This window comes from Helianthus annuus, chromosome 13 (genome assembly GCF_002127325.2).
Source record: "Helianthus annuus cultivar XRQ/B chromosome 13, HanXRQr2.0-SUNRISE, whole genome shotgun sequence".
Classification (NCBI taxonomy): Eukaryota; Viridiplantae; Streptophyta; class Magnoliopsida; order Asterales; family Asteraceae; genus Helianthus; species Helianthus annuus.
Genome location: NC_035445.2, coordinates 53,205,931 through 53,221,899, shown reverse-complemented (window position 1 = coordinate 53,221,899; position 15,969 = coordinate 53,205,931). Strand labels below are relative to the sequence as shown.

At 38.6% G+C, this 15,969-nt stretch overlaps 1 protein-coding gene across 1 annotated transcript; it reads right to left on the bottom strand.

Moving 5' to 3' along the window:
• Window positions 1-2,620: 2,620 nt before the first annotated feature.
• Window positions 2,621-3,394, bottom strand: LOC110900826. Its single transcript, XM_022147689.1, has one exon. The coding sequence runs from the start codon at window positions 3,392-3,394 to the stop codon at window positions 2,621-2,623; it is 774 nt and encodes a 257-aa protein (XP_022003381.1).
• Window positions 3,395-15,969: the final 12,575 nt, after the last annotated feature.

Genomic DNA, 15,969 nt, shown 5'->3' with positions numbered 1-15,969 from the left:
ATATATATATATATATATATATATATATATGTTCATAGTGTCCGTCCTTCAATCATTTCAAAACATACACAATAAGTAAGACCCTCACAGGTTTCCTTTAGGCTCAGGCTATTCACACACACCCCCTTGGCTATTCACACACACTGAAACCCCCCGCTTTGGCCAAAGCAGGTCGCTTTGGTGTAAAGTCAACAGACAAGGGCTGCGCCTGTCAGTCCTTGTCTGTTGACTTGGTACCAAAGCGCCCCGCTTTGGCCAAAGCGGGGCGTTTAGGTCTGACTGTTTGTTTTTGGGGGAAAAAGTGAGGTTTTGGTGGAAAAAATAGGGTGTTGGTTTGTTGTTTGGTTGTGTTTTTTGTTGAAAAGTTGTAGATTTTTGTTTTATTTTTATAAAACATATATAACTTAAAGTTGATTTATAACGGTCGTTTAACGTGAGTGTAATGGTTATAGTTAATTTATACAGTCGTTTATAAGATGCGTTTCATTATGCCATGTTTAATTAAAATAACGTACAACAAGTTGCGAAAGAGACGTATGAAATAAACGCAAACAAGCGAAATGAACATCATGTAAATAAAAGACCTACCACATAAATATATATAAAATCAATTTGTATATACAAAACATAAGTACAACTGAATGTCTAATACAAAAGTACAACCAAATGTCTAATACAAAATAAAGACTAAAGCTACTGATCCTCTGGTGGTGGGGACGGTGGTAGTTGATGGGGCGGCAATCCCAAATGATCCACGATCTCATGAGCGTCTATATGATCCACGTCTGCTGTCGGTAAGCACGTCGGAGGCGCCGATCGAAGTCCCGAGCCACCACCTGCGCAGCAGGAGGCAGGTCTGCAACGACATGTTGTGGGTACTGCGGCGGGTGCGGAGGTCCTGATCCTCAGGCTCATCCAGACCCAGAGCCTGTCGTTGAACAGCCGGAGGCGCTAGTAGCCCATCCCTAATCTCAATGACTACTGGTATCACCTCCGGCAACACCTTGTTACGTTTCGACCCTCGTTATGGACCTTTGCTTCCGTAAACCCTATCAATTCAAACGGGCAACCTATTTTCTTGCTACCTGTTTTCCTCAATGTAGCTACACTCTTGTACTCCCCATCAAGACTGCATTGAAACCAAACCTTGAAATTACTTCCTCTTTTATTCAACCTTTTAATCACAATGACGTAGCCATTGTCATTTCCCGTCTTCTGTACATAATCCACCAACTCATCACGTGACGAAAAGGTCCGGTTTTTATAAAAAGAAAATGTAATTGGGTAAGAGCATTCCTCATCCTGGTCACCGCCCTCTCCCTGGTCGGGATAGTCTTGCTGTACGTAGCTCCGCTCACCACCATAACCGTGTCAGGATAGTCTTGTTGTACATAGCTCTGCTCACCATCGTAACTGTGGTCGGGATAATTTGGCTGACTGTACGGATATTCAGCCAGGGGATATGGTTCACCTCCGTATCCGTAATCCGAATAGTCGTGTTGTATGTATGAGTCTTCCACAGGGATATTCAAGTCCAGCTGCACCGTATTGTCATGATAACGAATGCCAGATACAACCTCCTCATCCTCCTTCGTGTTGGAAGGGATCAGTTTATCGTACGAGGCAGCAATAGCGGTTTCCTCGTAAGAATATGGAACAACGGACTCCTCAGAGTATTCACCAAAAAGGTAGTTGCTAAACCACGACATTGTATTTTGAAGAAACGCTACTAAAACAATAAAACACCCGAAAGAATGAAACACGGTTTGCGATTTCGAATTTTGAATACGTAAACAGAATGCATGGCCTGCCTCTTAAATGCACCAGAAATTGGGGTCGAAGCGTCACACTTTGGCCAAAGCACGGAGTTTAGGGTTACGCGTGACACTTTATGCAACCTCGTACAGAATATAACCTCGTATCACTGTCACATCACCTTTTGTCTGCAGAAAGAACCCTAAACGCCACGCTTTAGGGTACAGAATCTAACCTCATACCACTGTTACATCACCTTTTGTCTGAAAAGCAACCCTAAACGCTGCGCTTTGGCCAAAGCACGAAACTTTGGGGGGTGTAGAAATAAGGAATAAGTATGTGAATATCACGATCCTTCCTTTAAGCAAATACCCATGTTGTGACATTAAGAACTCAAAAACATGATTTTTAATCCCATTTAAATCCAAACATTTTTACAGTTCATAAATATATACCAATTTTAGCAAAGGCAACACCACAATGCTTGGCATGCTAACTATCCAACAATAATTCACAACGAAAAAATCATAGACTACAACAACATTCAAATGCAAACATACATGTTGATAATTCCTTCATTGAGATTTAAGTCAATGAAAGTGCTTCCTTGGTTTAAAAAATCCCAAACTTCAATTAATATAAATGATAAGTGATAACCCCTTATGTTATGTGCTTCTAATTTAACAAGTGATCCAAAGCAAAAATTCAACAGAAAAAGTCAAACAAAAAATAACATATGTCGTACAAAGAAACATGTGAGTACAGAATGGGAGGAGTTAGGGAGTTTTTTTTTGAAACAGAAACTTCACTAAAAACCGCCCTAGCCCGAAAACTGAGTCGGAACCAAGAACACAACACAACCAAACTACATAATTACAAATTTACACCAATCCTCCAAAGAGATAGGATTGTTCTTACTTCTAAACTTAAAACAAAGAAATCCCATCGATCTAATATCATAAAAAACATCTTCAGCCTTAACATTAGCCGCCGAGAAAACCGATTTGTTCCGAGCCTTCCACAAATACCAGCTTGCCATTATGATGATTCCTTGCACCGCTTTCTTCTTAGTTTCCCCAACGTTAACATACTTGTGAGTCTCCAAAAGATCCTTAAATGAGAAGGCGGAAATGTTAGGAATACGGCCCCAACGACTGACCCTTTGCCAAATCACTGCAACCACTTTGCACGAAACAAAGAGATGATCAACCGACTCATTTTCAGCTTTACAAAGGAAGCATAAGCCGTCTCCAACCACTATACCTCTTCTTAACAGGGCGTCGTAAGTAGGAATCCTATTGATTTCCGCCCTCCAAGCGAACACATTGCACTTTATCGGGGTCCACTTGCACCAATCCATAACGTACCTGTTGCTAACATCCACATTACCTCTTAGAACATTTTTCACTGAACGGACGGAGAACCGCCCCGACGGATCGCCCATCCACTTCCAAACGTCACTTCTGTTATTCAACAAAACAGAGATCAGAGCATCGCTTAAGATAGCCAGCTCCCTTGTCTTGTCATTAGTCGCGGGATCATGTTTCCAGAGCCACAATCCTTCCACCCTGTCACGAATAGAGCAGTTCTTCACAACTTCTAGCCGAAACAGGTTTGGGAATAAATCTTTCAGGGGCATATCCTTCAGCCACGGATCGAGCCAAAAGAAAATATTATCTCCTTTCCCCACTTCGCCTAAGAAAAAACTCCTCAGAGAAATGTGTTGGGACCGGCCTGTTAATAACCGAGAATATGTTATGCCACACTCCTCCGAACGTCTTCTTACCCGGAAGAAAAGACCTACCGAATCCTCCCGAGTGGATAGCCTCGATAATCTTCACCCAAAGATTCTTCTTCTCTTGTTTAAACCACCACCCCCATTTACATAACAGAGCTGAGTTGATGTCCTTCAGCTTGTACAAGCCCAAACCCCCGAACTTCTTAGGCAAAGCAACACGGTCCCAAGTAACCGAATGAGTCTTAGCAACTTCATCCGTGCCCCCCCCCATAGAAAACTTTTTATCATACGTTTTAAATCCAAGACAACTTTAACCGGCGCCTTGTATAAAGAGAAGTAATACGTCAGGAGACTCTCAAGCACCGATCGGATAAGAGTAATCTTCCCGCCTATAGACAAAAGCGAAGATTTCCACTGGGCAAGCCTTGATTCAAAAATGTCATACACAGGTCTCCAATTATTGATACGGTTCATATTTGCCCCTACTGTCAAACCCAAGTACTTGAACAGAACCGACTCCGAATTACACCCGATTGAGTTTGCCATACCTATCACCTCCTCACCGTCAACTCCAATTCCAAGGACATTCGATTTCCTGAGATTTATTGTCAAACCCGAAAAAACATGAAAGCACCTTAGAGTTCTTCTAATATTCCTCACATTTTCCGAATTCCACTCGCCAATAATCAGAGCATCATCCGCATAAAACAAATAGGATAATCTGGGACCGTCATTAGTGAGGCTAATACCTTCCACTATATCGGCCTCACAAGCTTTATCGAACAAACACAACAACGCCTCCATAGCGGCCACAAAGAGAAACGGTGAAATCGGATCCCCTTGTCTCATCCTTTCTTCGCACATGAACTCGAAGGTGGGGGACCTATTAGCTAACACCGACGCCCTAGCCGACAAGAGAATACCCCATATCCAACTACACCACTTATCCTTGCAGCCCATCTGGCGAAGAACATCCACCACGAACCTCCAGTTGATATTATCATAGGCCTTTTCAAAGTCTATCTTAAACATGAAAGCCTTCTTTTTTCCTTTTTTCAGCCATGAGCAGATCTCATTAATGATTAAGGGAACATCCAGAATAAATTTACCGCTTAAGAAGGCCGATTAAGAGGTGGAGATGACCGATCCGAGCACCTTCTTCAGTCTATTGGCGAGAATCTTGGAAATAACCTTATTGGCCACCCCGATTAAGCTAATAGGACGACAATCGTTTAAACTCGTCGGGTCTTTCTTCTTGGGGACAAGAGTAATGAAAGAAGACCCACAACCCACGTTAATCTGGCCTGACTCGTAGAACGCAGCCACAATCCTCCTAAAATCATCCTCGAATAACCTCCAAAATTGCTTAAAAAACTGGAAATTAAAGCCATCGGGACCCGGGGCTCAGTCGTCCCCACATTTGAACATGGCCGCTTTTTTTCTTCCTTAGAGAACTGAGCTTCTAGAAAGTTAGCATCGAAATCCGAGATCCTCTTCATATTTGAAAAAAACTATACTTGGCCGGTCAACACATTCCTCCACGAACTTGTTTTTAAAGAACTTGTGGACCTCCTTCTTGACTAGGGACGGTTTAGAAACCCACACCCCGTCAATACTCAACCCATGAATGACATTTCTAGCCTTCCTGCTATTAATCATAGCATGAAAAAACTTATAGTTTTCATCACAATCCTTGGCCCATCTTATCCTAGACCTTTGTTTTAGGTCCATAACTTTCACAAGCTCAGCTTCAACGATGACTTTCTTATTCTCCGTTCGCACCATTCCTCTTCTTCTATCATTTCCCTAATATCCAGCAATTCTTCCCAGGCTCCCAGCTCATCTTTGGCGGTACCAACCTTCTCCCCTTCCTTACGTGACATATCGTTCCTCCAATCTTTTAATCTGCACCGAAGATGGCCAAGTTTCTTAATCAAATTCAAGTCAGGATATCCATCACTCTCCGAAAAATTGGAACAAGCTTCATCGATGACATCCTCGAACCCCTGTCTTCCCAACCACGAGTTGAAAACCTGGAACGACCGTGCGCCAAAATTTGTGGATAGAACCTTCAACATGATCAGGCAGTGATCAGATCACATTCTTGGCAAGGCCTGAATGCGTGCTTCTGGCCAGGAGTTAAAAAATTCCACATTCACTAGGAACCGATCCAAATTACTCAGCTTGTTACCATTCTCAAAACACCAAGTGAACCCCTTACCTCTCAGACCATACTCAATCAGTCCTGATTCATAAATAAAAGAGTTGAAATTATTTACACAAGTCTGTTTAAACGAGCAATTCCTCTTCTCTTCACGAGTCCGGACCGCATTAAAATCGCCAGCCACAACCCACATACCATCGTTCCTACTGATTAACTCATTGAGAGTATCCCAAACCTCTTTTTTCGCCAAAATCCCCTGAGGGGCATAAACGTTTAGCACATTTATCGCCGAGCCACTACCCACAAGTTTCCCTCTGACTTGAAGGAAATTCCGGTTCTTCGTTGTTTCTAACAGATGAAACACCGCATCGTCCCACACACATACTAAACCTCCCGATAAACCAATTGAGTCAACACTTTCTACCCCAAAATTACTATTTCCCCAAAATCTCGCCATATCCACACGAGACACATTACTTTGTTTCAACTCCTAAATAGCCAAAAAATTTGTACCTTGTTCGAGCTTGATCGACTTTGTAAGTCCCGTAAAACGGATCTTTCAATGATATCAAACAAGATCCACCCAGGTTTACTGTCTCCCCCTATCCCTCTGGCATTAACCAAAAGAAAATTCATATCCTAACCTCATTGTTACCTGCACCTTTAATGGAGTTCCTGACCATATCAATGTGATTCCCAAGCTGTGCACCGATTTTAGCCCCAATCATGATAGTATTCTCCACTTCATCTTTGACCCTTGTTTCCTTCTCTCCTATATCCGCACATGAAGGCCCTACTCCCTCTGCCTCATCCTCCCGAGTTTCCTCCACCCTACTACCATTAGAGGCTACAGAAGCAACCCTAATATTCAGATTGAAACCCCCATAAGCATCCTCGTCTCCTTCGGTCGAATTATTGACCCCCTATCTAGATCTAGAAAACCCAAGCCGGGCCTAGGTCCTCAAAGAGCATACAACTTCTTTTCTTGGGCCTGAGTTCCTCCGGTGGGGCTACTTTCTGCTTTTGGGCCAGAAAAATATGTATATAGTTTGTAGTATAAGAATTAAAACCCATAAAAATAAATACTATAAAAAGAAAAAAACAATTTAAACTATTAAAAATTGTTTAGTTATACGACAAATGGAAAAAATATGCCCAAAATTATATATATTTTAAAGCTAATTGTGTAAATAGATATAAAACGAATTGGTTAGACTAATAGAATTCAAGTCTTTGAATTTTTACGTTTTAGTAGGAGATGTCGTAAATGCATATAAATATAGATATTATGAAACTTATAAAATCAAATCTTTTGTTTAATATTTAAATAAAGAATAAAAGAGAAAATAAAAAGGACAAACAATAAAAAACAATTAAAAAAGACTTGTGAAATGGGTTTTGGAGAAATAGAAAGTGTGCCCCAATTTTTGTTTCAAAGCTTAAAGAAACAAAAGCAATACAGTATTAATGTTTATTCGAATAAAAAACTTGATTGAATTGTAGATAAAAGAAAACACGTCTCAAGATTTTATTAAATGTCATATTATATTACTCAAATAACGAATAGGATAAACGATTTATAAAGCGTATTATATTGCTAAAATAACGAAAATGATAAAAATACATAATTTTACATTAATGTGTACAACTCGGTTTAAATAAAAATTATGTCTAAACATAGATATAAATAAGCACATCGTAATAGTATACTCAAAATTTTTATATAATATCATATTTTAAAGTTATAAGCGAAAAATTTAATCTATTGAATTATAACAATAAAATATTACAACAAACATTAAAAATTATTATACAAATAGGAAAATAAAAAAATCTATTATAATATTTTTTCCTTCTATTGGCTCCAGCCCTAACTCAACCAATCATGGGAGGGAGGCTACTATGCACCCCCTTTGAAAATGTAGGGTATATAATATAATATACATAACATTTTGAGCGGAATGAATTGGATTGGATGTAACATGTATATTTCATCTCAATATTTTCGAGAGAGATTAATGGATATTTTCTTAAGGGGCATTTGCAATCCCGTTTGATATGTAAAATATAAATGCTATTTTTGTTGTATATTTTTTTTATAGTTTCTATACTGTTCAATAAATATAAGTAACATTTTGAGCAGAATGAATTGGATTGGATGTATCATGTATATTTCATCTCCATATTTTCAAGAGATAATTAATGGATATTTTCTTAAGGGACATTTGCAATCCTATTTGATGTGTAAAATGTTAATGTTAATGTTATTTTTATTGTATAGATTTCTTTTTTATAGTTTCTACATTGTTCACTAAATATAGGTAATATTTTGAGTGGAATGAATTGGATTGGATGTATCATGTATATTTCATCTCAAACTTATTATTTATAGTTTGTTGAAACAGGCTGAGTTGTAAAAATTATAAGCAAGCCGTTTTTTTAAGTTTTTGACTGTTAAAATCGGCTCTTGGCCTCCCTAAATCATTATAAATAGTTGTGGGATGTATTGGTCGATTACCTAACTCGAAAACGCATATACGAACCCAAAAAAGCGCAAAAGCAAAAACCTATGAAAATGTCTCAAGCTTGGAGTGACGACGAGGGGTACGCTTTGGGGCTAGCTTTTATACACGTTAGGACCAAGACTTACAAACGGAGGGTACAAGGTTTAATGTGGCCCTGGATTTTGGCCTCGTCTTAAGGAGAGGTTTGACGAAAAAATGAGTTTTTAACCGATAGTTCAAGTAATGATATTAAAGTAAATCTCATAAGCATAGCTCAACCGATTGGAAGATTTCACAAAATTTACAGCTGACGGATGGACGAGTTAATAGACACAAATGACGATGAGCATGTTGTTAAAGAATCAATGGCCGAGTATGAACGAGTTAATGGATAAAGAATCAATGGCTGAGTATGAATGAGTTAATGGGAGATCGTTTACCAAGCTTGAAATTTGAAAGCTTATGATGGATGTGTCTTTGTAATTTGTGTTAGTATTTTAGTATTTATTTACGTTTAACATAAATGTTATGTTTTTAAAATTACACATACATCAAACATTAGCACCTAAGCTTAAACATTAAAAGTTAACAATAAACTTAAACAATTAACACATAAAGTAGAACTTAAATGCTTAAATATAAAACATTTAAAGTTACACACTACTACACTACTTCTGGTAATACAAAAAACTTAGAGCAATTTTTTTTTTTTGTTTTAGATAGTGTTTGAGAGTTAGAGAAATAGTGTGGTTAAAAATAAACATCCAAGAGCTATTTTTACTAATTTTAGGGGTTAAAATGGTAAATAACCAGTTCCAAACGGCTATATCCTAACAGTAATATTTCCATCTTCAACTAACCTATACCCAGTGGCGGACCCATGAATTATTTGATGGGGTGCGGTTGGGTATTTTGCCTAAAAATACACTAATTTTTTTTTCAAGGGGTGCACCCGCTCACCCACTAAGACACTTGGGTCCGCCCCTGCCTATGCCCGATTCCTTCCTGGTTTCAGGTATACCCGTACCCGCATGGGCCAAGACCCCCTGAACTTTTCGCTCAGTAGTGGAGAGTATGTAGTTTCCGTATAGAAATTTTTGGGTATATACGTTTTCGACCCCCTGGTTTTATAGAAATTTTTAGGTCTGGTGATTCAACCCCCCCCCCCCCCCGGTCAGAAATCTCAAGCTTCGCCACTGCGTACCCAATCATACCCGAATCAGTTCTAATGTGTTTTCTCTAAATTTTCTATACCCGGATTCGATTCCTATCAGGTTCTACAAAACCCAGGTACGTTGAACCGAGTATGGCCCAAAACCTGTTTTGTGCACCTCTACAAACACCTGTATTTATTTTTAGGCTTGCCTATTTTATTCTTTCCTTCAATGTAATACTGGGTGGGCTTTAAGATTTCTCGGCTAGCCCATATCTACATGGTTTTATTTTCCTGGGCTTCATATAGTGCTCTCTATTGGCTCATGTGGAACCTGCCATAAGAACATAACAGATGATTGAAAGCCAAAATAGTCTACAATCAAATAATCCATAATAACAGTGCTTGAAGTCATTCTCCTCCCACTAGCAAAGGCATCAAACAACTGCTGCAACCAAAGGTCTGCTAAAAGCTAAAGTCTACTGATTCACAAGGTCTGCCAAAGTAAACCACTGATGAAGATCAAAGTCTGCTATTAACAAAAGTCTGATCACCCTATATTTAAAGAAGACAAAATCTGATCAAGAAAGGTCTGCTGAGGCTCAACAAATGATGAATCAACAGATGTTGTATATCAGAGTTTTCAATGTAACAGTGTATTAGTTATAGCAGATGTTAGAGGTTGTTACATGTTGTTAGATGTCACTGTCTAGGTGACGTCAGCTTAGATTCCTCAGAGGTTTGCATTATCTATAAATAGAATAGTGCGTGTACTGTTCTATTCATCACTTCATCTTGACATTTCGTACGAGCAAATAGAGTAATCTCAGGCTGAGGGGGAGTTCGTATTTCATGCATACATGAATCATTTTAATTTCAATCATTCAGTTAAAAGTATTAATGATGAAAGCAAATCTCTCATTGTTTGTGAATTAAAAAAGTTTACCTTCATTCCGCTGCATTATTTCCATAATTGTTATCTTCTTACATCTTTCATCTTAAACTTTTGCAAACAATTCAAACTCAGATCCTAACAATTGGTATTAGAGCTTTGGTCAATCAAATCTGGTTTAACAATCATTTTGATATAAAAGATCAGCTCATTTCACTGATATCATTTGTTCGTAGGAAGTTGAAAAACATAGTTAAAAGTTTAATAACGTTCAAAGTAGTTTAAACGAAACTTTGTAAAACAATCAAAATGTCTCAAAACACACAAGATCCTCATAACACTGGCACCCTGTATAAACCACCTATGCTTGTCAGATCTGTATAATATCTGGCAACGTAGGATTGGTCATGTGCTTGCACAGCAAAACACCAAATGCTGGAAATCGGTTATCTTTGACCACATGTTCCGATGGTGCCGCGTGAAGAAGATCCCAAGGTCCAAGTACCTAAGAAACCTGAAAATTACTCTGAGCGGGATTTTCAGAAAATTGAGTTAGTTACTAAAGCATTCAGTATAGTTGCTACAGCACTACCCAATGATATCTATGCTGGCCTGTTACATTGTAACAATGCAAAGGAGTTATGGGATGCACTAAGAGAGCAGTTCGGTGGTACAGAAGAGGTCATTGAGAACAACAGAGAGGTTTTGAACCAACAATATGAAATGTTTTGTCATGTCAAAGGAGAGTCATTAACCCAACAGTTTGAAAGGTTTAACTGTCTAATTAGTGTGTTAAAACTGGTAAACGTAGAATATGCTAATTCAGCTTTGAATAGTAGATTTCTTAGATCACTACCAGAAAAATAGGACACTATAGCCTTTGTTACTAGAAATTTTGTGGGTTTTGAAGAGATGAGTTTGACTCAGCTTCATGGTAGGCTCCTCACTTATGAGAGAGAGCTTAACCAGAAAAAGAAGCTACAGGAGTCAGGAAAGGTGGCTGATGACTACTCTTTTGGTAGTACAATACTTTTTGGTTAGGAAGAAACATCTGGTAGCAGTAAGGATTAGAGTTATGATCATTATACTGACATAACATCTGGTGGAGCATTCAACTCTGATTCTTACTCACCCAACTATGCTTTCATAGCAAATGGGGAAAACCAGATTTCTGACAACTTATCATTTGAATTGAATGACCTTCAACATTTTGACCCCATAGATCTGGAAGAAATGGACTTTTTACATCAACTTGCCTTATTAAGTGCGAGAACAAGCAAGTTTTATAAAAGAACTGATAGGAAGTTTCCAGGGTTGCATGGGAACTTAAAAGTTGGGTTGGATAAATCAAAGATAAAGTGTTATAAGTGTAGTATGCTTGGTCACTTTTCTAGGGAATGTAGGAGCTAAACCAGTGGTCCCATAATTACACATCCTAGTCCAAGACCTCAAAACACCCAGAACATTGTTCATTATTCCCAATATACCCCTGCACCTCAAAAGCAAAGCACTGCTCATTTTGCACACCCTGTAAACATTGTTCCTATCCAGTATGTCCAAACCACTATTCCTCAAATTCAATATGTTCAAGCCCCAACACCTCAGGTCCAAGTGCAACCTGCACCACAAGCTGCACAAACTTCTGCTCAGGCAGAGGCCAGTCAACAGAGCTTCTTTACACAAGGCTTTGTTGAGCAGTTTACTCCAGGATTTAACTGATGAAAATTTTGCTCTAGTTGCTAATTCTGACAAGAACCCTGATGAATGTTGTTTTATGGCACTAGAAACAATACAAGAAGGGCTTGAATCAGAAGAATTGGAGTCCATATCTGAGTTGGTGTAAGAGAATGCTGAAACAGATGATACAGAAGAAAATGTTGGTGAACAATTGTTAAAAGAAAAGAATGTTGAACAGCTGATAGAACCTCTGTTGGAACCTCTTGCTGATCCATGGGATTCAAGTGTGTGTGATGGTGAATGTGATTGTGCCATGATGACTGCTGCTAAGGTATCACCTCAAGTCCTCAAAGACTTGTGTTTAGATAAATGCATTGTTGCCTTTACTAACATCAAAGAGGTGAATGAAAATCTTAGAAACAAGATCTTAAATGATGAAGTACAATTTGAGAAAACTTTTAAAGAGTTCAAATCCAAATTGTTTGAAAAGGAAAATGAAATCAGCAGTATAAAACATGATTCAAGCATACTCAAAGATCAACTCCAAACTATGGTAGAAATATATCAGAGCTGCAAAAATGAGCTTGAGTCTACCCAAATCACTTGTGAGAAATCGGTAGAATCTTGTAAAGGTTGTGAGTTGATGCTTGAATAATAGATCAAAAGCAATGTGAAATTTGGCATTGGGTTTAGAAAAAATCACCAAATTTCTGAAAACACTGCTTTAAATGAATCTGGCTATGTTGAAATAATTCTCACAAATTTGGCTGGTCAAGAAATAAAAGTCACTGGTCAAAATGGTAAGAAAATTGTTTTAGAAAAACCAGAAGGATCCTCAACTTTTGAGGAAATTGAAAAATATCAATTCAAACTCACCTTGTCGAATGAGTGTGACATTCTTGAAAATTTTAAGCCTATGGACTTCTCAACAATTGAAGGTGTCAAAGCACCCACGGTTAAAATCATTCCCTTAAAAGACATCCCAGCAGAGGTTATAACCTCTGTTGAAAAGGAGGTTGAAAAAAGGAAGAGGAAAGAGAAAGTCAAAAACCTATTTTATGATTTTTGTAAAAAGAAGAATCATGTCACTAAAGATTGTTTTCTTCTAAAAGCATATGACATTAACAAAACCAGTGTGATTGTGCCTGCACCCCATTGCATAATTTGTGGGGAAAAGAATCATCAAACTCAACAGTGTGTGTATCTCAAAACTTTTGAGGTCAAAATAAAAGAGTTTACATCTAAAACACTAAAGAGTCCACAAAAATCAACACCCAAAAGTCAACAGACCTTTGTCACTATCGAAACACCTGTTACAAAATAGCTGAATGCAACCTCTGTTCCCAGAGAGGTTAAAGTAACAGATGCACCACCTACAAACAAATTCCCAAGGGGATATGGTCAACCACTGTACCAAAAGGTCCCTCATGGTTATGAGGCCTACAATAGGCCTTCTAAACCTAAAAAAAATAGGCATCCTTATGGCTACCAACATCTGACAGGAAATGGTCCCCAACAGATGTTACAAAAATCTGCCCAAACCGCTGACCATTCTCCTAAACTTAAGGATAACATGACTATGACCCCATCCAAAGCCATCTTGGCTTTGGAAACCCTCCTAAACTAATCTGTTACTTGATGTGCAGGGAGCTTTTACATGCTTAGATAGTTTATGGTATGTAGATAGTGGAGGCTCCATGCATATGACATGATGCATAGCCCTACTTAAAGATTTCATAAAACATGGAGGGGGTGATATATCTTTTGGTAACAATTCAAAGGGGAAGGTATTGGGGTCAGGGACTATTCAGGCTGGGAAACTCAAGTTTGAAAGTGCCAATCTTATTGACAATATTAAATTTCATGTTTTAGTGTATCTCAAATGAGTGACAAGGGCTATGGGTCATTCTTCACTAAGAAAACTTGTAAGATTGTTGGGCCAGAAGTGGTTAAAAAGATTGAGGAAATAATAGCCTGGAGCAAAACACAACTTCTTGCAAATAGGAGTGGCAATGTGTATGTGGTTGATATGTTGAAGGATAATCCAATGACTGATGCTTGTCTGTTCTCAGCTGCCTCTACCAAAGAGACAGAACTTTGGCACAGGAGACATGGACACACATATCTTAAAACAATCACCATACTCTCAAAACAAGGCCTTGTAAGAGGCCTTCCACTAAAACTTTTTACTTTTGATGAACATTGTGTTGCCTATTTAAAAGGTAAACAACATAAAAGCTCATACAAGTCCATTGAAGAGTCCAAAACAACCCAGTGTTTACAATTGTTGCACATGGACTTGTTTGGCCCTGTAAAAATCACGAGTTTGAAAAAGAAAATATATTGTCTTGTTATTATTGATGATTTTCAAGGTTTATGATTTGATTAAAATACAACATATAAGTTATATCAAATACGGCATAAAAGCAACCCTTTTTTAGTACTAATGTTGGAAAAAGCTGGTGTTTTCGTTTCTTTTTTATTTTCAGGGTTAAAAGAACTTAAATTTGCAAAAGGAGCAAAATGACAGCAAAAACCAACATAAATGTAAAGAAGGAAGAATTGCCACAGCTTGCCAAGCCCCGATTCACATCCAAACCACAAAATAGCAAGAACAGAAGACTTGACATGGAGCCGTGTCCACCAAACACGAGCTGTGTCCGAATATGGATGCTGGGCAGAAGAAAAGACAACTGTAAAAGACAAAGTTGGCAGCCAACACATGGCCGTGCTAAGCCAACATGGGGCATGGTCAACTCAAAGATTTTCAGAATCTATGATAGTACAACAAGTACTTTGGCCACGGGCCGTGTTGTTGACACACGGGGCTGTGTTAGTACAAGACCTGACAAGCAGTTAATGAGGAAGAGAGAGGGAGATGGCCACAGGGCCGTGCCAGGCGGGCATGGGCCAGGGTGAAGCTTCTGATTTCAGCTATAAATAGAAGTGCTTGGTTCCACTTCAAACCATCCCTTGGCAAACCACTTCTCTCTCACTTGCCACCACTCCACCACCACTACAACATCATCATCCACCACCATCATCCATTTTTCCATCTTTAGAGTGTGTGTGTAGTCTCGGGATCTAATACTGACCGTAAGAATCTTTTATGTATTTCTTTTATGATTTCCAATCTTTGGCTACTTTTTAATTGGGTATGTTTTAATGACTTTAATAAACATTTTCTATATTGAAGGCTGAATCTATTCAACCATTCTTCGTATGTTGTTTATTCACATATTCGTGTCTTTACGGTCTATATAAAGCATGTTAACTACTTGGAAGTGGGTTAGAAGGGTGGTTGGGTAATTCTATGTCTCGTTCAGTGTATAGATCCTACAAGAACCTGGTGCAAGTTTAGTACTACTCCATGGATTGGCCAGGAAAGACTGGTCCGACTGAGAGTAAGAAATCACTTGCACCCCTTATTTACAAACCACTATTAAAACTTTAAACCAACCCTGCAAGGACTGTATCCTTGTTGACTTAGACCAACGGGTTGAGGGTGACCACTGCCTGGAAGGGGCCCACCACATTTTGCATTAATAACTTACTTAATTATCTTTTAATATTCCGAGCTAGTGGGATTGTATCTTTACTGACTCAAACCACTAGGTTGAGGGTAACGTCGCCTTCAAAAGATGGGCCTCTACTATAACTAAGATAATCTCTTAAAATGCCCAAAGTGCGGAAATCATCAAAAGGGTACATGAAAGATAAGTCGGATCCAAGTGATTCTTTCTTGTCTATCTGTTTTTTTATTTTTCTGGTTTTATCTTTTTATCAGTTTAAAAATCTTTTCTCAAAATTTGGTTCGATTAGACGTTGACGATAAACCGATATTAAAAGCTCTTGTGTCCTTGGACGACCTCGGTATCTTGCCATCACTATACTACGTCTGCGATGGGTGCACTTGCCCTAGCGTGTGTGTAGAGTGATAGTAGAATATCGTGTTTTATAAATTTAAAACTTGAGGTCGGCGAGTAAAAAAGAGCAAAAAATAGACATAAAAATATAGACACCCGCACGCACGTCAAGTTTTGGTGCCGTTGCCGGGGACACAAGGATTTAAAGAAAGCTTAAAAT

What these genes read in the sequence shown, in the direction of transcription:
- LOC110900826 (XM_022147689.1), bottom strand. Translation starts at nt 3,394, where the DNA reads ATGCCCCTGAAAGATTTATTCCCAAACCTGTTTCGGCTAGAAGTTGTG.